The following is a 25,354-nucleotide window of genomic DNA, read 5'->3' on the forward strand; positions in this document are numbered from 1 at the left end:
TGGTGTTGTCAGGGTTCCTCCGAGCCATAATCCGCAGGTAGTAGCCCTTGGGCGGCCTGAGTGAGGCATGTCATCGACAGTTCCTGTCTCTCTGTATCTCCTTCATGTCCGAAGAACATCGCTCTAGTTCAGTCTGGGACACCTGGACACTTCCCTTGTCGAGTGCCCTTCCTGGCACAAAGTAACAATGCGGACACGATCGAACCGCGGTATTGATCGTCTAGGCATGGTTGGACTACAGACAACACGAGCCGCGTACCTCTTTCCTGGTGGAATGACTGGGACTGATCAGCTGTCGGACACCCTCCGTCTAACAGACGCTGCTCAAGCATGGTTGTTTACATCTTTGGGCAGGTTACTGACGTCTCTGAACAGTCAAAGGGACTGTGTCTGTGATACAATACTCGCAGTCAACGTCTATCTTCAGGACTTCTGGTAACCAGGGTGATGCAAAATTTTTTTGCTGTGTTTATATAACAAGAATCAGGACCCACCCTCGCAACTTTGGCTCATTCAGTGGATCATTTTCCCGCAAAAGTTCCCAGGTTCGAATCCTGGTCCAGCACACAGTTTTAGTCAGTGAAAGAGTTTCAGACCAGTGTGCACTCCGCTGCAGAGTAAAAATTCTTTCTAGAAACATATAAGGATATTCCACGTAATCGTCCAAAATAAATGCAAATGTAGATGGAAAAATTGATCAAAAACTTGAAGTGTTTGTTCATTTAATGAAAATTTTCGTTTTCTTTCACACAGTTCGCTCCCTTGTGAGCAGCAGCCTGACAGCAGTAGTGACTACAGACAGAAGGACCTAGAAGTTGATACGGGAGGGAAACCAAGTTCCATTGTATTGTCCAGACAGAAGGGATGGCTTCCAGAATAAGCTTTCGCTCCAAAGACGCAGGCATCTGCACGATAAAAGCTAGTCGAAGGGGACTGTCAAACTGACTATGAACAGCATATGGAGTCTTAAACGGCAGGATAAACTAACTCAAGAGATTACAGTAACACTGTTAGATAGATTAGATTTACTTTCATTCCAATTGATCCGTAGTGAGGATGTCCTCCAGGATGTGGAACATGTCAGAAAAGCAACAATACATGACAAATATTTACAACTAAAACAAATAAGCTAATGTACCATTCCACAGGTCCCAAGTGGAATGATCGTCATTTTTTAATGAACACTATATGAAAGTCATTTTACAAATACTAATGCACTGAATTTGAAATAAAAAAGTTTTTATTTATTTATAAGGTAATAAACATGTAATACAACTACTATAATACTTATTTACAATGAACACATTACTGCACTGAAATGGTGCAGAAGTTAGATTGTACTCTCACACACACACACACATATATATATATATATATATATATATATATATATATATATATATATAATCAGTTGGTTTTACTGAGAAATTCATCAATGGAGTAGAAGGAGTTGGCCACCAATAAATCATTTATGCTTCTCTTAAACTGAATTTCATTGGTTGTTAAGCTTTTTATGGCTGTTGGCAAGTTATTGAAAATCTGTGTTCCTGAATAATGCACACCGTTTTGTACAAGACTAAGTGACTTTCAATCCTTGTGAAGATTATTCTTATTTCTAGTATTGATTCCATGAATTGAGCTGTTGGTTTGAAAAAGTGATATATTTTTAATGACAAATTTCATTAAGGAATAAATATATTGGAAAGCAGTAGTTAGTATCCCTAGTTCCCTAAACAGGCTTCTGCAAGATGTTCTTGAGTTCATACCACATATAACTCTTACTGCACGTTTTTGTGCCCGGAAAACTTTAGCTTGGCTTGATGCATTACCCCAAAAAATAATCCCATATGACATTATGGAATGAAAGTAAGCATAGTATGCCAGCTTTTTCATTTTTATATCCCCTATGTCTGACAAAATTCGCATTGCAAACAGAGATTTGTTAAGACGCTTCAGCGGTTCTGTGGTGTGCTGCTCCCAGCTGAATTTATTATCAAGCTGTAATCCCAAGAATTTAACACTGTCCACTTCTTCTATCTTCTTGTCATCGTATGTTAGACATATACTTGTGGGACACCCCTTACAATTTCTGAACAGCATGTAGTGTGTTTTTTCAATGTTTAATGACAAAAAATTGGCTAGGAACCAGTGATTAATGTCGACAAATATTTTATTGGCTGATCTTTCTAAGACTACACTTGATTTGCTATTTATTGCAATGTTTGTTTCATCGGCAAACAAAACGAACTGGGCATCCGGTAATGTTACTGATGAAACGTCATTGATATACACAAGAAAAAGTAAGGGCCCCAAAATGAAACCTTGTGGGACCCCACATGTAATTAGTTTCCAGTTGGATGATGCCTGATACCTTGATACATGTCTCTTTCCTAATAACACCCTTTGTTTCCTGCCAGAGATATAAGATTTGAACCATTTTGCAGCATTTCCTGTTACACTATAATATTCTAATTTACTTAAAAGGATATTGTGATTTACATAGTCAAACGCCTTTGACAGATCACAAAATATACCAGTTGCCTGCAATTTTTTGTCTGATGAATTAAGCACATTTTCACTGTAAGTGTAGATAGCCTTCTCAATATCAGAACCTTTTAGAAATCCAAACTGTGACTTTGACATTATGTTATTTGAGATAAGATGGTTATAAAGCCGACTGTACATTACTTTTTCGAAAATTTTTGAGAATGCTGGCAACAGTGAAACTGGACGGAAATTTGATGCTATTTCTTTATCTCCCTTCTTAAACAGAGCCTTAACTTCAGCATGTTTCAGCCATTCAGGAAATATGCCACCGATAAACGACTGGTTACACAGATAGCTTAATATGTTACTTAGCTCAGAATCACATTCTTTAATTAATAGTAAAGTGCCACGTGCGTGTGGCTTTCAGGGTGCGAAAAAGATAACTTCGATTGATGAGACAAAGAAACCGATTAGTTATATACACTCCTGGAAATGGAAAAAAGAACACATTGACACCGGTGTGTCAGACCCACCATACTTGCTCCGGACACTGCGAGAGGGCTGTACAAGCAATGATCACACGCACGGCACAGCGGACACACCAGGAACCGCGGTGTTGGCCGTCGAATGGCGCTAGCTGCGCAGCATTTGTGCACCGCCGCCGTCAGTGTCAGCCAGTTTGCCGTGGCATACGGAGCTCCATCGCAGTCTTTAACACTGGTAGCATGCCGCGACAGTGTGGACGTGAACCGTATGTGCAGTTGACGGACTTTGAGCGAGGGCGTATAGTGGGCATGCGGGAGGCCAGGTGGACGTACCGCCGAATTGCTCAACACGTGGGGCGTGAGGTCTCCACAGTACGTCGATGTTGTCGCCAGTGGTCGGCGGAAGGTGCACGTGCCCGTCGACCTGGGACCGGACCGCAGCGACGCACGGATGCACGCCAAGACCGTAGGATCCTACGCAGTGCCGTAGGGGACCGCACCGCCACTTCCCAGCAAATTAGGGACACTGTTGCTCCTGGGGTATCGGCGAGGACCATTCGCAACCGTCTCCATGAAGCTGGGCTACGGTCCCGCACACCGTTAGGCCGTCTTCCGCTCACGCCCCAACATCGTGCAGCCCGCCTCCAGTGGTGTCGCGACAGGCGTGAATGGAGGGACGAATGGAGACGTGTCGTCTTCAGCGATGAGAGTCGCTTCTGCCTTGGTGCCAATGATGGTCGTATGCGTGTTTGGCGCCGTGCAGGTGAGCGCCACAATCAGGACTGCATACGACCGAGGCACACAGGGCCAACACACGGCATCATGGTGTGGGGAGCGATCTCCTACACTGGCCGTACACCACTGGTGATCGTCGAGGGGACACTGAATAGTGCACCGTACATCCAAACCGTCATCGAACCCATCGTTCTACCATTCCTAGACCGGCAAGGGAACAGGACAATGCACGTCCGCATGTATCCCGTGCCACCCAACGTGCTCTAGAAGGTGTAAGTCAACTACCCTGGCCAGCAAGATCTCTGGATCTGTCCCCCATTGAGCATGTTTGGGACTGGATGAAGCGTCGTCTCACGCGGTCTGCACGTCCAGCACGAACGCTGGTCCAACTGAGGCGCCAGGTGGAAATGGCATGGCAAGCCGTTCCACAGGACTACATCCAGCATCTCTACGATCGTCTCCATGGGAGAATAGCAGCCTGCATTGCTGCGAAAGGTGGATATACACTGTACTAGTGCCGACATTGTGCATGCTCTGTTGCCTGTGTCTATGTGCCTGTGGTTCTGTCAGTGTGATCATGTGATGTATCTGACCCCAGGAATGTGTCAATAAAGTTTCCCCTTCCTGGGACAATGAATTCACGGTGTTCTTATTTCAATTTCCAGGAGTGTAGTTATTAGTGTCAGTGGTATTGAGAAACAGCAGAAATCTCTAGAACTGAACAAAGCTTTATGCCCTGAGGAAATCCTTGCGCCAGACCCAAAGGAAATCCTTAACAGATTCTGTATAGAATTTACGTCTGAGTTACAGCGTATTTTCACCTTAAAGATAAGGTGTAGATACCGAACTAAAAACTGTGCCCTGTAGTCGGAAGAAAGCACAGGTCACATGCATCTACAAGTAGATTCTTTGAACATATTCTGAGGTCAACCGGCATGGATTCTGAGAACATCGGTCACATGAAACCTAGCTGTTCTCACAAAACATCTTGAAATCTTAGATCAACGCAGTCACATTCATGCCGTATTTCTTTACTTCCAAAATCATTAAACGCAGTATAATTATTAATGAGATTACGATCTTATGAGGTATCAAAAGAAACTTGTGACTGAGGTGAGGATTTCTTAGCAGTAGTGATGAGACGATCGACTGTTTTTAACAATCGATTTGTCAGTCGATTGTTTTCTCGTTCGGTCGGTTTTTTCAGTTGAATGAAACAACACAATGTAACTAGCCTCAGTTGCCATGTTGAAACTTCTTTATTTAATATTTTTTTTACTTAAATTGCAATTACTAAGAAGGTGAAACTTCTACGTTATTTAATTCTGAATCTCCTGAGTGGAACTGACGTCCTGTCACTTTGCTTGTCTTTATCGTTTCAACACTGACCTACAGAATTTGCCCTGACAAACAGAGCTCAAACTTCTCCTTATTATTAATTGCCCACAATATTCAAGGATAACGCGATCTGAATGCTTTAAAATTAACTCAAAAGAATGGCCCTGAATTAGAAGAAATCCTGACAATAACCCATACATTTCATAAGTCACTTACCTCACAGTAAATCATCATTACACGCACTAAAGCAATACAGCAAGCATCAGTACAGACAGCTAAATAAAAAGATTCTAACTGCTGTAGGCTCTTAACTGTTAATAGGCATGTGGTTAGCAAAGTAAAAGTTTTGTTACAGAGCAAACAACGTATTTAGCAGATTTTACCTTAATCATGTGACAACCAGTTCGAAACATTAGATAATCGTCAGTAATTTCATTATCATTTTATATTAAATCTCCCTAACGGCACACGTCTAGACCGTCCGCTCGCGCTAATACTTCAGACCTCTAACACTGCTATTTATTAACCTCTAATCTCCATCTCTCCTGACTATTCACTTCAAACTTCCATCACAGCTGGCTATTCCAACTGCAAGTGCGACCAGTCACAGAGTCTCTTACAGAGGGTGCACAGCGCTGTCAGAGATTTTAATGTAGTCTATAGCGCTGCCAACATACAAACACATAAACAGGCTACTTACAATGTCTGCTATATGAATGTTTTCACTCATTCGCCGGGTTTTAGTGATTTTACGTACATACTTTTTCAGCCTTTTCAGTTACTCATGAACCATGACTATGGTTGACAACTTTATTTGTATGTGAAGTATCTTATTCAAGGCGATCTGAATAAAAAGTACATCTTTAAAAATAAAGTATATCAAAATGTATGTATTTACGTAGACAAATACGAATTTTCGTACTTGTGGCATTAAATATCAATTTTTGGTTGGTTTTAAAATTGTCACACTCAGATATTTGCGTGGGTTGACTGATTGATTGATTGATATTGGTGTCATGGTCATTCTACGTTTCTGCATTCTGCGAAGTATTCAGTTTTACTTTTCTGAAGATTTACATCAAGTCTCCAATCTTTACACTAATTTTAAACCATATCAAGATATGACGTATACTTGTGGAGCTTTTTCCATACAATTTTACATTATACATAATATCTCTGCAAAAGTCTTACGTTAACATTATCTGCCAGGTCTTTAACAGACAATATGAACAGCAAGGGTCTCAACATACAGTACTTTCCTGGCGTACTCTCCATATAATAAAATAAGCTACAGCATACCTACTACGTAGTGACGGGAACAACCGAATGAAAACAATCGACTGATTCAGTTGTTGGAACACAATCCACTCATTCGGCTGTAGTTATACGAATCGGTTGAGTTAGTCATTCATTCTTTTGAGTGAAACTGCTCTGTTGGAGCAACCGAATGAAAACAGTCGATTCAGTTGGCTGGACTACTCATTTACTGTTTTGAGTGAAATCAGTCTGTGGTAGCAACTGCATAAAAACAATCGCTCAGTTGGTCAGACTACTCTTTCATTCTTTTGAATGCAACCAGTATGTGGGAACGACAAAATGGAAACAATCGTGTCAGTCGGTTGTAGTTTTACCTGTGGGTTGTATTATTATTCATTTGTTTTTCGAATGAATTTAGTCCGTGAGAGCAACCGAATGAAAACATTCGACACCGTTGTAGCTTTGCGTATTGACTGAATTATTCATTCTTTCTTTCCAAGTGAAAACAATTAATAGTTTTTTTTGTCGGCTGAGCCAAATACACATTCTTTTTACTGAAACCATCTTTAGAGTTTAGATGACCGAGCTATCCGTTCATTCTTCTAAGTGAAACCAGCCTGCATTATTTTAATTAGTTGAAGTAAAGCAGTGCTTCATTTCACCGACAGAGGATAGTCTTAGCCCTAAGGGTAAATGAAGACGTATCTCAGGGGTACGACAAAGTTAAAATTAGCAGTATACAAGTTCATTTAATTATGTACTGGACGGAGCAATTTTTCCCTTTATCATTTAAAACTGATTCACATACTGTTGTGGCTTAAATTGTTCCAGGTGCGATTAACACGTAACTAAGCTGACGTATTGCTGGAATAGGCCTGCCATAATTTAAATTGCCTAGCCCAGGCAAAAACTTCGCAAATGTCGGACATCTCGGTCAAATCGGGTTATTTTCCAGGACACAAACGGTCTTAGACGATGAGCTGAACGATAGCCACTGTGTTCCGTGGGAAGCAGGGACACGAGAGGGGGAATGTTTCCTGGCTTTCGTTTGGTGCTGACAACGAGAGCGGGCGCGCACCTCCAACCGACCAGCAAATATACACTACTGGCCATTGAAATTGCTACACCAAGAAGAAATGCAGATGATAAACGGGTATTCATTCGACGAATATATTATACTAGAACTGACATTTGATTACATTTTCACGCAGTTTGGGTGCAGAGATCCTGAGAAATCAGTACCCAGAACAACCACCTCTGGCCGTAATAACGGCCTTGATACGCCTGGGCATTGAGTCAAACAGAGTTTGGATGGCGTGTACGAGTACAGCTGCCCATGCAGCTTCAACACGATACCACAGTTCATCAAGAGTAGTGACTGGCGTATTGTGACGAGGTAGTTGCTCGGCCACCATTGACCAGACGTTTTCAATTCGCGAAAGATCTGGAGAATGTGCTGGCCAGGGCAGCAGTCGAACATTTTCTGTATCCAGAAAGGCCCGTACAGGACCTGCAACATTCGGTCGTGCATTATCCTGCTGAAATGTAGGGTTTCGCAGGGATCGAATGAAGGGTAGAGCCACGGGTCATAACACATCTGAAACGTAACGTCCACTGTTCAAAGTGCCGTCAATGCAAACAAGAGGTGACCGAGACCTGTAACCAATGGCACCCCATACCATCACGCCGGGTGATACGCCAGTATGGCGATGACGAATACACGCTTCCAATGTGCGTTCACCGCGATGTCGCCAAACACGGATGCGACCATCATGATGCTGTAAACAGAACCTGGATTCATCCGAAAAAAATGACGTTTTGCCATTCGTGCACCCAGGTTCGTCATTGAGTACACCATCGCAGGCGCTCCTGTCTGTGATGCAGCGTCAAGGGTAACCGCAGCCATGGTCTCCGAGCTTACAGTCCATGCTGCTGCAAACGTCGTCGAACTGTTCGTGCAGATGGTTGATGTCTTGCAAACGTTCCCATCTGTTGACTCAGAGATCGAGACGTGGCTGCACGATCCGTTACAGCCATGCGGATAAGATGCCTGTCATCTCGACTGCTAGTGATACGAGGCCGTTGGGCTCCAGCACGGCGTTCCGTATTACCCTCCTGAACCCACCGATTCCATATTCTGCTAACAGTCATTGGATCTCGACCAAGGCGAGCAGCAATGTCGCGATTCGATATACTGCAACCGCGATAGGCTACAATCCGACGTTTATCAAAGTCCAAAACGTGATGGTACGCATTGCTCCTCCTTACACGAGGCATCACAACAACGTTTCACCAGGCAACGCCGGTCAACTGCTGTTTGTGTAGGAGAAATCGGTTGGAAACTTTCCTCATGTCAGCATGTTGTAGGTGTCGCCACCGGCGGCAACCTTGTGTGAATGCTCTGAAAAGCTAATAATTTGCATATCACAGCGTCTTCTTCCTGTCGGTTAAATTTCGCTTCTGTAGCACGTCATCTTAGTGGTGTAGCTATTTTAATGGCCAGTAGTGTAAATAACACCCCAGAGGACCAGGAATTTATGAAAGCGCATTGTAGAGATGTTCGCGTTCAGCCGTAGTACTAATTTGCAGTAACGGACATGAACGTCCATAAAGTCGTTTTATAAAGGTCAATGAGTAGAAGGCAAATGACATTTAAGATACTCTGTTGTCTGGCGGGCGGGACGGTGTCGCGGGGCATGCAATCGGCTATTCTCGGCGGCTTCTCATTGTCTCGATAATGAAGCAAGGATAATACGGGTTGTTCCAAAATGATCGATCACTTATATTTCAGAAATAGGGAGAGGTAGGAAAGCGCGGTTTGTAGCATAATGTTCATATACACCTAAGGTTCTAGAAGCCGCTTAATGGAATTCAGTGCGTTTAAGGTGACCATATTTTCCAGACTCAAATTCAGAACACATTAAATCACTTTAATTTGTTACAAAAAGTACGACTACATTAATTTATATTTTATTAATAACTCCCAAGATGACGGATTGTGACCAGCCGGCCGTTGTGGCCGAGCGGTTCTAGGCGTTTCAGTCCGTAACCGTGCTGCTGCTACGGTCGCAGGTTCGAATCCTGCCTCGGGCATGGATGTGTGTGATGTCCTTAGGTTATTTAGGTTTAAGCAGTTCTAAGTCTAGGGGACTGATGACCTCACATGTTAAGTCCCACAGTGCTTAGAGCCATTTGAACCATTTGATTGCGAGCAAACATGCCGTATTTATCAGTGCTGTATTTTTTTTCAGCATGTCAGTATTTTTTTAACAGCATATGAAAATATTTAACTCAAGTTTCATTATAATTCACTCTAGTCCCGAAAATTGCTTTCGTAGTGTCTGCAACAAACTGTGTTTTGTCACTGCTCCATAATTACTCATTTGGGAAAATACCCTTTCAGAACAGCATACCGATACAGGTGTAATAAACATCTAATTCGGGATAAACCGGTTCCTATTTGTTAAATCCGAGACAAATAGGTGTCCCGAATTACCTTTGAAAAAAATCGGGACAGAACTAGAAAAATCGTGTCACGAAAAAAAGGGGGGGGGGGGCAGATGGGTACCTTAAATGTGTGCGCCATCTGTAACACAAAGGACATCTAAGTGGTACTCCAGTTCCATGTCTGGCCTAACATGTCCACAATTTACGAGTGCTGTCGCTGCTCTGATGCGAGCTTATACTCCGTGTAAATCCCACCCAAAGACAAAAATGTAATGGGTTTCCACAGAACCTTGGTGTCAGATCTGGTCTGTACCAACCATTCTATACACTGTGCCAACTGCTGGTGGGCTGGGGGGAGAGGGGCAGGGCAACTAGTCAATAACTAATATGGGAAAATAAGGAAAAAAAAACAGCTTTATGTGTGTGTCAATATTTTGCCGCGTATCATACCTTTCTACCTATTCCCATTTCTGAAATATACGTGATCAAAATTGTAAATATCATATTGGAGCATACCGTATGTGTACAGCAGAGCGTGTAAGCGTGCTTGCCGCTGCGTTTTTAACAGACTAAAACGAAAGAAACTATATTCAGTGTGGTCCTCATTTAACGAATGTCAACTAAGATTTGTTACAATCTATTTATTTCCAATCATTTGAATCCCCAGACACGAAAAAAGGTTTAGGTTTACCCCGAACAGTTGTATAAAAATCCCTCCAGTTCTACTCTGGACGCCCTCAAAACTAGGACCAATCCTGGGAAATTCGGACGAACTGCAGCGCTAGTTCGGGGTACAAAGGTAAGTGGAATGATTGGTTCCCTTAAGGGTATATGAAGAAACGACGGTTTGCATTGGATTTTATAGGCAGTGTTTGATGATTCCACAAGTGCAAAATCAATTGAATATTCAACCATTTTATCGTGCAAAAGGTAAATATTTTGTACAGAAAATTAATTAGGCCCCATGTTTTCAGTTTTACAGGAAATGTCATGGCACAAATTTTCAGGACTATCTGTATGGTGCTAGGAATCTGTACGGAGCTAGGAGAGAGATGTAATATTTATCAGTCCGTTTTAAAACCAGTTACATTTAAAAAATTCTATTTAAACATTTATTTTCTGCTTTTTTAGTCTTGTGTGTGTGTATTTTTCAATTGATGTTAAACATTTTGATGAGATTTCAACAGTGACATATGGTAAACTTCAGGTTTATTTCAGTTTCTCTTCACCTGAGTCAACCAACATATTGCTTCCTCCTATCCATATCTCGCGAAAAGACAGCGAATGTGAAAATTAGAGAGGTTCGAGCTCACAGAGAACCTTAGAGCAGTCGTTCTTAACTGCGAAACATTCGCGACTGGAACAAGACAACAGGGAAATAGCAGTGCCACCCAGTTCTTACACTAAGTACCTACTCTCAGCCACACACCAGGAAAGAAAGCTAGTTAATATTGCGTTGTCATCAAGTTCTGAGTTAAGTTGAAAGTTTCTAGTCTTTAGCTTATCGGGAAGTTAATTTAAAATCAAGTGCAAAATTTATGCCGAACAGACAGATAGAAACAAAGTACCTTCCGCCACACACCAGACTCGAAAGCGAATTAATGTTACAGTGTTATCTAGTTCTAAGCTATATTGAAATTTTGAAGTTTCTAGCTTATTGGGAAGCTAGTTTAAAATCAATTGCAAAATTTGTACCGAAAAACAGGCAAGAAACCGACCAGTGATTGTTCATTTATATACAGAAAAATTGCAGTCCGATATTCGTTTTATCGATATATCTCAACAGGGACTTTAAAACACGAAGAATGAACAGCAATCCAGCAGAGGCTCAGTAGAGCTACAAGCTTGATGGTAGCAGTTAGTGCGGGCCAGGACACTGCTGTCGCCCTGGTACTGGTTATTCTTCGAGTTTTACTGTCCAAGTTGATAATTATCAATAACACGAATATCGCACTAGACTAATATGGGCTCGCTCTATCGAAGAGCACAAAAAACACCGCTTTAAAAGTCATTTTGTTTGTAACGGAAAACAGACCCGACACTTTCCGACGACCCTGCTCGTCGCATGAAAGACGTAATGAGCATTGTCTGTTTGGGCGGACTCCAGCTACATAATGCAAGAACGAAATTGCAAATATCTGCTTAAACACCAGAAAAAATGGGCCTGGCGACGACTCTTAGGAGACACACACACACACACACACACACACACACACACATATATATATAGGGTGTTACAAAAAGATACGGCCAAACTTTCAGGAAACATTCCTCACACACAAAGAAAGAAAATATGTTATGTGGACATGTGTCCGGAAACGCTTACTTTCCATGTTAGAGCTCATTTTATTACTTCTCTTCAAATCTCATTAATCATGAAATGGAAACACACAGCAACAGAACGTACCAGCGCGACTTCAAACACTTTGTTACAGGAAATGTTCAAAATGTCCTCCGTTAGCGAGGATACATGCATCCACCCTCCGTCGCATGGAATCCTTGATGCGCTGATGCAGCCCTGGAGAATGGCGTATTGTATCACAGCCGTCCACAATACGAGCACGGAGAGTCTCTACACTTGGTACCGGGGTTGCGTAGACAAGAGCTTTCAAATGACCCCATAAATGAAAGTCAAGACGGTTGAGGTCAGGAGAGCGTGGAGGCCATGGAATTGGTCCGCCTCTACCAATCCATCGGTCGCCGATGTTGTTGAGAAGCGTACGAACACTTCGACTGAAATGTGCAGAAGCTCCATCGTGCATGAACCACATGTTGTGTCGTACTTGTAAAGCACAGCAGCACAGCACAGGTAGAGTATCCCGTATGAAATCATGATAACGTGCTCCATTGAGCGTAGGTGGAAGAACATGGGGCCCAATCAAGACATCACCAACAATGCCTGCCCAAACGTTCACAGAAAATCTGTGTTGATGACGTGATTGCACAATTGCGTGCGGATTCTCGTCAGCCCACACATGTGGATTGTGAAAATTTACAATTTGATCACGTTGGAATGAAGCCTCATCCGTAAAGAGAACATTTGCACTGAAACGAGGATTGACACATTGTTGGATGAACCATTCGCAGAAATGTACCCGTGGAGGCCAATCAGCTGCTGATAGCGCCTGCACACGCTGTACATGGTACGGAAACAACTGGTTCTCCCGTAGCACTCTCCATACAGTGATGTGGTCAACGTTACCTTGTACAGCAGCAACTTCTCTGACGCTGACATTATGGTTATCGTCAACTGCACGAAGAATTGCCTCGTCCATTGCAGGTGTCCTCGTCGTTCTAGGTCTTCCCCAGTCTTAGGCTGGAATGTTCCGTGCTCCCTAAGACGCCGATCAATTGCTTCGAACGTCTTCCTGTCGGGACACCTTCATTCTGGAAATCTGTCTCGATACAAACGTACCGCGCCACGGCTATTGCCCCGTGCTAATCCATACATCAAATGGGCATCTGCCAACTCCGCATTTGTAAACATTGCACTGACTGCAAAACCACGTTCGTGATGAACACTAACCTGTTGATGCTACGTACTGATGTGCTTGATGCTAGTACTTTAGAGCAATGAGTCGCATGTCAACACAAGCACCGAAGTCAACATTACCTTCCTTCAACTGGGCCAACTGGCGGTGGATCGAGGAAGTACAGTACGTACTGACGAAACTAAAATGAGCTCTAACATGGAAATTAAGCGTTTCCGGACACATGTCCACATAACATCTTTTCTTTATTTGTATGTGAGGAATGTTTCCTGAAAGTTTGGCCGTACCTTTTTGTAACACCCTATATATATATATATATACACTCCTGGAAATGGAAAAAAGAACACATTGACACCGGTGTGTCAGACCCACCATACTTGCTCCGGACACTGCGAGAGGGCTGTACAAGCAATGATCACACGCACGGCACAGCGGACACACCAGGAACCGCGGTGTTGGCCGTCGAATGGCGCTAGCTGCGCAGCATTTGTGCACCGCCGCCGTCAGTGTCAGCCAGTTTGCCGTGGCATACGGAGCTCCATCGCAGTCTTTAACACTGGTAGCATGCCGCGACAGTGTGGACGTGAACCGTATGTGCAGTTGACGGACTTTGAGCGAGGGCGTATAGTGGGCATGCGGGAGGCCGGGTGGACGTACCGCCGAATTGCTCAACACGTGGGGCGTGAGGTCTCCACAGTACATCGATGTTGTCGCCAGTGGTCGGCGGAAGGTGCACGTGCCCGTCGACCTGGGACCGGACCGCAGCGACGCACGGATGCACGCCAAGACCGTAGGATCCTACGCAGTGCCGTAGGGGACCGCACCGCCACTTCCCAGCAAATTAGGGACACTGTTGCTCCTGGGGTATCGGCGAGGACCATTCGCAACCGTCTCCATGAAGCTGGGCTACGGTCCCGCACACCGTTAGGCCGTCTTCCGCTCACGCCCCAACATCGTGCAGCCCGCCTCCAGTGGTGTCGCGACAGGCGTGAATGGAGGGACGAATGGAGACGTGTCGTCTTCAGCGATGAGAGTCGCTTCTGCCTTGGTGCCAATGATGGTCGTATGCGTGTTTGGCGCCGTGCAGGTGAGCGCCACAATCAGGACTGCATACGACTGAGGCACACAGGGCCAACACCCGGCATCATGGTGTGGGGAGCGATCTCCTACACTGGCCGTACACCACTGGTGATCGTCGAGGGGACACTGAATAGTGCACGGTACATCCAAACCGTCATCGAACCCATCGCTCTACCATTCCTAGACCGGCAAGGGAACTTGCTGTTCCAACAGGACAATGCACGTCCGCATGTATCCCGTGCCACCCAACGTGCTCTAGAAGGTGTAAGTCAACTACCCTGGCCAGCAAGATATCCGGATCTGTCCCCCATTGAGCATGTTTGGGACTGGATGAAGCGTCGTCTCACGCGGTCTGCACGTCCGGCACGAACGCTGGTCCAACTGAGGCGCCAGGTGGAAATGGCATGGCAAGCCGTTCCACAGGACTACATCCATCATCTCTACGATCGTCTCCATGGGAGAATAGCAGCCTGCATTGCTGCGAAAGGTGGATATACACTGTACTAGTGCCGACATTGTGCATGCTCTGTTGCCTGTGTCTATGTGCCTGTGGTTCTGTCAGTGTGATCATGTGATGTATCTGACCCCAGGAATGTGTCAATAAAGTTTCCCCTTCCTGGGACAATGAATTCACGGTGTTCTTATTTCAATTTCCAGGAGTGTATATATATATATATATATATATATATATATATATATATATATATATATATATATATGGGGTGCGTCAAAAAAAATTATACACACTTTGAAGCATCATAGAAAATTTATTTCCCATTCTACAATTTTATATTTCTGGAAATGGAAAGCTTAAAGTCCAATTGGAAAAATAAATGTACTTTGCAAATGTGATTAATGTTCAAACTGGTGGCCTTCAGCATCAATACATTTCTGAGTACGAGTCACCACTGATTCCGTACATCGTACCAAAGTGTCCAACTAGATTTCTGCGCACACTGCTTGAATCTCATTCCAAAGTGTGTCCAGGTTACGTGGTTTACATTTGTACACCTCATCTTTTACTGTGCCACATAAGAAGAAATCCAGCGGCGTGAGGTCTGGAGAGCGTGCAGGAAACTTTATTGGTCCCCTGCGTCCTATCCACTGGCCTGGCATTGTGATCCAGGTATGCTCGTACGTCCCTATGATAGTGCGTCGGGGCGCCATCTTGTTGGAAATAAAACTCATCATTACCGTATAATGCACGAATGGCAGGGAATATGGAGTCAGCAAGCATTTTTAGGTACGTTTCTCCAGTAACAGTACCTTCAAAGCAGAATGGCCCAATGAGTTCCCTTGCAGACAAACCACACCACACATTTACACCAGGCAAATTCACAGCCTTTTCAACTGTAATGTGAGGATTATCTTCAGCCCAGTACATACAATCGTGCCTATTGACAGTTCCATTGAGTTTGAATTGGGCTTCATGATGATGATGATTATTATTAGTGTTTTAGGGCGCACAACAGCGAGGTTATCAGCGCCCGTTCCCAAAAGTTCAATTCAGAGCCGAATTGTGAGAGAATTGGTATTGTTCAAATTGCAAGGGCTTCATCCGACCAAATTATGCTACCCATAAATCCCGTTTCACGTCTCACCATCTCCTGAACCCATTCACAAAGTTCTAACCTTCGATCTGGATCGTCGTCACTTAGCTGTTACACCAACCTTGGAATGTACACACGAAACTTGCCTTTCTTCAGAATGCGTAGCACAGTACTAGCTCTTTCATTAATATCACGTGCCGCTTGCGTTGGAGATTTTTGAGGCGAACGCTGAAGCAGTTCCAAGAGGCCGCAGTTTTGGAATCATCACTTGTAGCTGTACGAGGTCGCCGTGATCGACCTTTATGCACATCACACACTGTTCCATGAATTTCGACTTTGTCTCGTAGACATGTAATTGTTCACCTTGAAGGTGGTTCTGTACCATACTCACTTCTCCACTGTCTTCAAACCGCAGCTACATTCTTAAACTTCCAGTACCACTTAATTATCTGCTCCCGCGCTTCAAAGCTCAAACGCACGTCCGCCATGTTGCAGTTACTTCCTTGCAACTGCTGCCACCTGTTGAAGAAACATAACATTACTTTCTCACAGATATTTAATCTTGTAGAACGGGAAATAAATTGTCTATGACAGTTCAAAGTATGTATACATTTTTTTGATGCACCCTGTATATACAGGGTGGTCCATTGATAGTGATCGGGCCAAATATCTCACGAAATAAGCATCAAACGAAAAAACTACAAAGTCCGAAACTCGTCTACTTTGAAGGGGGAAACCGATGGCGCTATGGTTGGCCCGCTAGATGGCGATGCCATAGGTCAAACGGATATCAACTGCGTTTTTTTTTAATAGGAACCCCCATTTTTTATTACATATTCGTGTAGTACGTAAAGAAATCTGAACAAACCGATTCGTCAGCTTTAAAAAAATGTTTTCCTTGTAAGGAGTGGAATTGTTTTGTATATGCTTGTTTGCTCCAGTTGTTAACACTTGCCGCCTGAGAAATGAATGTTCCGTTATCGCAGATGATCGACCTGCTGATGCCGTATCTGGACTCCCCGTTGTACACGTACGAGGCGGCGAAGCAGGCGTGCGGCAACGTGGCGGGTCTGCTGCAGTGGACGGTGTCCATGACGTCTTTCTACGCCGTCAACAAGGAGGTGCTGCCGCTGAAGGCCAACCTGGCCATTCAGATGGCAAAGCTGAGTGCCGCCGAGAAGGAGCTCAACGAGGCGCAGGCCTTGCTCGACGAGAAGCAGCGCGAACTGGACGCGGTCAAAGCGCAGTTCGACAAGGCCATGGCCGAGAAGCAGGTCAGCACTTCCACCTCTTGCTTTGTCTGCTCACGAGGCGAACACGGCAAGTGCCATTTCCCAGAAACTCCGCTCAGCGGGAGACGAGTCAGAATAAGCGAACACGTGTCTCGGCTTCTGTGTAGATACTCGAGCGTATCAGTAAACTGCTGTCAAAGTTTTCGACGTACTTTAAATGTCTTTCAGCGCGCAATAATTTCAGCCGAAACTTCGGCATGGCGGCTAGCGTGGCGACCTCTTACTTTTGTGCCCCTTGCTCGAACCCGAGTATTGTTTTTTCATGTATCTACCCATGTCTGCTGAAGGTTACTACATGAATATTCCTTATCGATTCAGGAGATGCAAGGGCGTTATATTAATTGTAAAATTACAATTGCGTTCCACAATAAGTGTCATACATTTATTACATAATTCTTATATCAATTCTTCTATTAATTCTCCTATTGTATTCAACATTCGAAACATAGTAATTCCGAATACCATGAGCATCGCACAAAGGCTGGTTTGCCACAGCGGTATTTTTTCGTATGAATCTCACTCGAGAAAGAAATGTTGTTAACAGTGCTGAAGATTTCACGCGTTAACAATAATGTCGTGGCAAACCTGACATATCGCATCATTTTACCGAAAACTGGCTCTTGCATTTGATTGTGAATCAAGATACACTACACGACTTTCAAGAAAAAAATTCAAATAATGTTCTCATTCACTTTTTTTAAATTCATTCACCAGACATACAATACGTAGACGAATAAAAACAACTTTATGTCAAAATACATTTGAAAACATTCTTGTAGTGATCTTCTATGGACGTGGGTAGATAAATGAAAAACAGGTATAAAAATAGTAATGGGGTTTCGAACGCGGGACGCAAAAGTGTAAAGCTGCAATGATAGCCACTGTGCCACCGCTTCGGTTGAACTGTTTACTCGCTAAAAGACACATAAAGTGCTTCGAAAACTTTGGCCGCTATTTTATTAGGAACGGTCGCCTATCTACGGAAAACTGAAACACGTGTTCGCTTTTTTTGACCCCTCTTCCACTGAGTGAAGCTTCTGGGAATTCAAATTATGGCACCTGCCGCGATCTCATCCTCAGTTTTTTGTGTCAAACTACTAACGGGCAAAATATACAGATTACACTCTACTATTCTCCTCTATAAGCGGCAATCATATAGTAGCGGCAATCTAGCTTAGCACCCGCTCCTTCGCTCGGGTTTGTGTGGTAATTGCAACAAAGATAATTTTATAAACATATATTACCCTACTGAAAAGTTGATGTAGTAATGAGCCGCTTCTTTTTCTATACAATTCCGAGAAAGCCGATTAGTCGTGACTGTTAAATAGCTTTCTTTGATTTACTTCACAAATTGCAATACGTTCTAAACTTTTCGCGCTAATTAAGGACATAGCAGTATGGTCTTTTTCTAATGGACATCTGACCAAGAAGCGATTCTCGTAGCTGGAGTCCGAAGTTTTTGTTAATGCTGCCTTTTGAGTTCTTGTGGTGGCATTTCCCTAGAAACTTCAATCCCCGACACATATTTCTTTGTTTCTAACCTCGAAGTCAAATCCCAACTTCTGTAATTCCATCTTCAAAATTGCCTTAATAGAAACTTTTTCAAATAACCTTTCATCCCCTTACGGGTGGAATTTCGAAAATCCTTTCTTAAACTATGCCTACAGTATAAGATCAGTACTGGGCTGCGCGATGATGAGTCAGTGAATCAGTGAGGACATTTCCTTTTCTATACCCTAAGACAAAATGAAAAATACACACCACAAAGGCATTATCCGAATGAGACTTAAATCGGTAGATATGATATACATGTACAAATAAGCCAATCATTACAATTTCAGAAAAAAATGGATGATTTATTCAAGAGAAAGAGCTTCACAAATTCATCTCGGCGAAAATAGTCAACAGTGAGTTGCTTGAGCCACGCGTTCGTGGAGGTACTTCCCAACCTAAAAACATACGACTTGTAATAGCTATAATTATTAGTCTGCAGTACACCGTCCTCAGTCACCAGTAAAAATATCTGCACTTATAACCGCTACATCCTATATACTGCACGCATTTCCTCCTGCCTCTCTATTTGTCCTTCTCCTCCACCCCCCTCCCTCTCACTATGTTCACTTCCTCCTTCTCCCTCTCTCTGTCGACCTTCTCCTCCCCCTCTCTGTGTCCAACTTCCCCCTCCCCCTCTCTCTTTGTCCATTTCCTCCTTCCCACTCTGTCTTTCCGTTTCTTACGTCACCCCGTTTTCGCCCCCATCCCACCCCAAAAGGGCATGGTTCTTGCACCAACAGTACTTCTTTCCAAGCACGATAGCCTCCATATAGGAAAGAGATATTGGCGAAATGGAAGCTGTAAGACTGAGTCGTGAGTCGTGCCTGGATAGCTCAGTCAGAAGAAGAATTGCTCGCGAAATGTAATGTTAAGGGTTCGAGTCCTAGTCCGGGACACAGTCTTAATCTGTCAGCAAGTTACAAAACAACACACAGTCACTATCTCAACTACCCAGGCAAGACTACGACCGCTCGTCACAGCTGTAAATTTGTCAGTTCCTCTTTCCTAAATTCACAGGAACTCTCCTGTGTGCCTTGTGGGGCTACCACTCCGGTAAGGAAGGATGTAGGACAGAAATGATTTAGCAATCACCTATGGGTCATTTATAGAATAAATCTTTCATTCAACAGGGGAGTTTGCGTTACTTTGAAACTTCTTTGCAGATTAAAACTATCTGGTGGACTGGACTTTAGCCAGAGACCTTTCCCTTTCACAGGCAATGCTCTACTGACTGCGCTATTCGAGTACGGCTGTCGATCCGTTTCCACAGTTTAAATTATGCCAGTAGTCCCCTCCTACTTTCCAAACGTTACGGAATCTCTCCGAATACCTTACGGTAATAGGACTTATGAAACAAAGATCATCGGGGATAGCTCAAATGGTAAGAAGATTGCCCGGGAAAGCCGAGGCTCAGAGCTCGATTGTCGCTTTGGTGCACAGTCTTAATCTGTCAGGAAGTTTTAATTTACCGTGGTCAAAATACACTCCTGGAAATGGAAAAAAGAACACATTGACACCGGTGTGTCAGACCCACCATACTTGCTCCGGACACTGCGAGAGGGCTGAACAAGCAATGATCACACGCACGTCACAGCGGACACACCAGGAACCGCGGTGTTGGCCGTCGAATGGCGCTAGTTGCGCAGCATTTGTGCACCGCCGCCGTCAGTGTCAGCCAGTTTGCCGTGGCATACGGAGCTCCATCGCAGTCTTTAACACTGGTAGCATGCCGCGACAGCGTGGACGTGAACCGTATGTGCAGTTGACGGACTTTGAGCGAGGGCGTATAGTGGGCATGCGGGAGGCCGGGTGGACGTACCGCCGAATTGCTCAACACGTGGGGCGTGAGGTCTCCACAGTACATCGATGTTGTCGCCAGTGGTCGACGGAAGGTGCACGTGCCCGTCGACCTGGGACCGGACCGCAGCGACGCACGGATGCACGCCAAGACCGTAGGATCCTACGCAGTGCCGTAGGGGACCACACCGCCACTTCCCAGCAAATTAGGGACACTGTTGCTCCTGGGGTATCGGCGAGGACCATTCGCAACCGTCTCCATGAAGCTGGGCTACGGTCCCGCACACCGTTAGGCCGTCTTCCGCTCACGCCCCAACATCGTGCAGCCCGCCTCCAGTGGTGTCGCGACAGGCGTGAATGGAGGGACGAATGGAGACGTGTCGTCTTCAGCGATGAGAGTCGCTTCTGCCTTGGTGCCAATGATGGTCGTATGCGTGTTTGGCGCCGTGCAGGTGAGCGCCACAATCAGGACTGCATACGACCGAGGCACACAGGGCCAACACCCGGCATCATGGTGTGGGGAGCGATCTCCTACACTGGCCGTACACCACTGGTGATCGTCGAGGGGACACTGAATAGTGCACGGTACATCCAAACCGTCATCGAACCCATCGTTCTACCATTCCTAGACCGGCAAGGGAACTTGCTGTTCCAACAGGACAATGCACGTCCGCATGTATCCCGTGCCACCCAACGTGCTCTAGAAGGTGTAAGTCAACTACCCTGGCCAGCAAGATCTCCGGATATGTCCCCCATTGAGCATGTTTGGGACTGGATGAAGCGTCGTCTCACGCGGTCTGCACGTCCAGCACGAACGCTGGTCCAACTGAGGCGCCAGGTGGTAATGGCATGGCAAGCCGTTCCACAGGACTACATCCAGCATCTCTACGATCGTCTCCATGGGAGAATAGCAGCCTGCATTGCTGCGAAAGGTGGATATACACTGTACTAGTGCCGACATTGTGCATGCTCTGTTGCCTGTGTCTATGTGCCTGTGGTTCTGTCAGTGTGATCATGTGATGTATCTGACCCCAGGAATGTGTCAATAAAGTTTCCCCTTCCTGGGACAATGAATTCACGGTGTTCTTATTTCAATTTCCAGGAGTGTAACTGCTTATGACATCTCGCAAGGTTTTTGCGATATGTGAAAATGTAGATAACGTGAAGCCACTCGAGAACAACCCCAAACGAACGTAGACTGTACTGGCGACAGGCGGTGCTGGACGAGGCTGAGCGCTGCAAGAACAAGATGGACGCAGCTACGGCACTGATCGATGGTCTGGCGGGCGAGCGAGTGCGCTGGACGGAGCAGTCGGCGCTGTTCAAGGCGGAGATAGACCGGCTGGTGGGCGACGTGCTGCTGCTCACCGGCTTCCTGTCCTACACGGGGCCCTTCAACCAGGAGTACCGCGCCCTGCTCGTGCACTCGTGGATCACCATGCTCGGCAAGCGCTCCATCCCCTACACCGCCAACCTCAACATCACTGACTGCCTCGTGGACACCGCCACTGTAAGTACAACGGTACAGGGTTATTCTAAATGATGGACCCATTTTCAAAACTTCGTATTTATTCAAGCACAAATCCAAAATGAACAAGCTTTATGTCAATGAAAAGAGGAAGTTTCAAAGTTTTTTTCAAAATGTTTGATATCAATTTAATAAATTAAATAATTTGTAATTAATTAGCTTTTAATAATTATTTAATACAAGTGGTTCTCTTTTCTCCAAAGGTCTCTTTAATTTTCCTGTAGGCAGTATCTATCTTACCCCTAGTGAGATAAGCCTCTACATACTTACATTTGTCCTCTAGCCATCCCTGCTTAGCCATTTTGCACTTCCTGAAGATCTCATTTTTGAGACGTTTGTATTCCTTTTTGCCTGCTTCATTTACTGCATTTTTATATTTTCTCCTTTCATCAATTAAATTCAATATTTCTTCTGTTACCCAAGGATTTCTACTAGCCCTCGTCTTTTTACCTACTTGATCCTCTGCTGCCTTCACTACTTCATCCCTCAAAGCTACCCATTCTTCTTCTACTGTATTTCTTTCCCCCATTCCTGTCAATTGTTCCCTTATGCTCTCCCTGAAACTGCGTACAACCTCTGGTTTTATCAGTTTGCCCAGGTCCCATCTCCTTAAATTCCCACCTTTTTGGAGTTTCTTCAGTTTTAATCTACAGTTCATAACCAATAAGAACTACTGACGGCCTTGGGAGAACCAGTCATGACAAAACTCTACCATCTGGTGAGCAAGATGTATGAGACAGGCGAAATACCCTCAGACTTCAAGAAGAATATAACAATTCCAATCCCAAAGAAAGCAGGTGTTTACAGATGTGAAAATTACCGAACTATCAGTTTAATAAGCCACAGCTGCAAAATACTAACAAGAATTCTTTACAGACGAATGGAAAGACTAGTAGAAGCCGACCTTGGGGAAGATCAGTTTGGATTCCATAGAAATATTGGAACACGTGAGGCAATACTGACCCTACGACTTATCTTAGAAGAAAGATTAAGGAAAGGCTAACCTACGTTTCTAGTATTTGTAGACTTAGAGAAAGCTTTTGACAATGTTGACTGGAATACTCTCTTTCAAATTCTAAAGGTGGCCGGGGTAAAACACATGGAGTGAAAGGCTATTTACAATTTGTACAGAAACCAGCTGGCAGTTATGAGAGTCGAGGGACATGAAAGGGAAGCAGCAGTTGGGAAGGGAGTGAGACAGGGTTGCAACCTCTCCCCGATGTTATTCAATCTGTATATTGAGCAAGCAGCAAAGGAAACAAAAGACAAATTTGGAGTAGGTATTAAAATCCATGGAGAAGAAATAAAAACTTTGAGGTTCGACGATGATATTGTAATTCTGTCAGAGACAGCAAGGGACTTGGAAGAGCATTTGAACGGAATGGACAGTGTCTTGAAAGGAGGATATAAGATGAACATCAACAAAAGCAAAACGAGGATAATGGAATGTAGTCGAATTAAGTTGGGTGGTGCTGAGAGAATTAGATTAGGAAATGAGACACTGAAAGTAGTAAAGGAGTTTTGTATTTGGGGAGCAAAATAACTGATGATGGTCGAAGTAGAGAGGATATAAAATGTAGACTAGCAATTGCAAGGAAAGCCTTTCTGAAGAAGAGAAATTTGTTAACATCGAGTATAGATTTAAGTGTCAGGAAGTCGTTTCTGAAAGTATTTGTATGGAGTGTAGCCATGTATGGAAGTGAAACATGGACGATAAATAGTTTAGACAAGAAGAGAATAGAAGCTTTAGAAATGTGGTGCTACAGAAGAATGCTGAAGGTTAGATGGGTAGATCATATAACTAATGAGGAGGTATTGAATAGAATTGGGGAGTTTGTGGCACAACTTGACAAGAAGAAGGGACCGGTTGGTAGGACATGTTCTGAGGCATCAAGGGATCACAAATTTAGCATTGCAGGGCAGCGTGGAGGGTAAAACTCGTAGAGGGAGACCAAGAGATGAATACATTAAGCAGATTCAGAAGAATGTAGGTTGCAGTAAGTACTGGGAGATGAAGAAGCTTGCACAGGATAGAGTAGCATGGAGAGCTGCATCAAACCAGTCTCAGGACTGAAGGCCACAACAACAACAAGAACAATTATTTAATGAGAAATGCGAGAAATGTTATAAATGCTTGATAGGTTCCTGGGAATTACTCCGGATAATATTGTAGAAACCGCACAATATTTCAGCGAGACAACTGCCCGCCATCTTCAGGGGCTACTGTCGTGTCGCTTTTTTTTTTTTTTTCTTTATTGTGATTTCATTCCCCTGCCTCATATGGGCAGGGGAGGGCTGTCAGCGGCACAATCCGCCGCTCTTCAGCCGAGTGACATGACAACTTAAAATAAGAATAAAATGTTACATAGATAAGGCGATAAAAAAGGGGAACTTAAAACAGAATAGTGGGAGAAAATGGAGGTAAAAATAGACTGACATGGAGACGTTCATGGAGGACAGTTAAAAAAGTCACCAGAAAGTTAAAAAAAAACACAGTTGGCGATTCTTAAAACACAGAGAAGACACTGAATGGACATGCACAGGTTAAAAGTCGGCCACAGTATTAAAAACACTCCAGAACAACACACTTAAAACCCACTTGGAGCACACACGATGAGGAATAAAACTGCCAGGTGGGACCTGCCGAGGGAAAGGTCAGAGAGGATGGAAAAGGAGGGGAGAGCAAGGGGCAGCAAGGGAAGCGGCAGGATGAAGAGAGGAGGGGCATCAGCGGGTAAGCGAAGAGGCAGGAGACACGTGGGGTGGGAGATGAAGAGGGAATACAGGGCAGGAAGGAGTGCAGAGACACTGAAAGGGAGCACAAGATAGGGAGGGGGAGTAGGAGGGGGAAGCCGCTCAGGAGGAGGGAGGGGGAGGAGAGGGAGCCCTGAGGAGAAGGCAGGAAGACGGGGTTAGAGTTGGTAGGAAGGGAAGATGTCAGGGCGAAGTTCATCATCCGGGACGGGTAGATGGTGGAAGTTGCATTGAGAAAGGAGATGGAGGATGTGGATCGCGTCGCTGAGGAGCTCGCCAATTTATATGCTGGCTTTCTAGAACAGCGCGGGCGCCAGCGGAGCATAACGTCATCGAAGACTAATCGTAGACAGCGTAGAATACCAGAGCCCTCTGCTGGAGAAACGGGTCGCGGTCTGCGGAAGCGAGCCGCGGCGCGGGAAAATGCGGCCGGGAGCGACGGACCCCGTTCGTGCGCGCGAGGTGTTGGCGCGCGATTTAGGCATCTGCGCTAAGGCTTCCCATCTGCGTTGACTCGGTGCAGTTGCTAATCTGCGGCTGACGATTCCTTAATGCCGCC

The 25,354-nt window shown here is 44.6% G+C and overlaps 1 protein-coding gene across 1 annotated transcript in view; it reads left to right on the forward strand.

The window, feature by feature from the left end:
- The window catches only part of LOC126235215 (dynein axonemal heavy chain 8-like), a 570,318-nt gene that overhangs the window by 359,764 nt on the left and 185,200 nt on the right, over nt 1-25,354 (forward strand). Inside the window, exons 32-33 of the mRNA XM_049943945.1 lie at nt 16,857-17,144; nt 21,727-22,023. Coding sequence (XP_049799902.1) covers nt 16,857-17,144; nt 21,727-22,023 — 585 coding nt within the window. The remainder of the gene's footprint in view (nt 1-16,856; nt 17,145-21,726; nt 22,024-25,354) is intronic.

Source organism: Schistocerca nitens, chromosome 2, assembly GCF_023898315.1.
Source record: "Schistocerca nitens isolate TAMUIC-IGC-003100 chromosome 2, iqSchNite1.1, whole genome shotgun sequence".
In the NCBI taxonomy this organism is placed as follows: Eukaryota; Metazoa; Arthropoda; class Insecta; order Orthoptera; family Acrididae; genus Schistocerca; species Schistocerca nitens.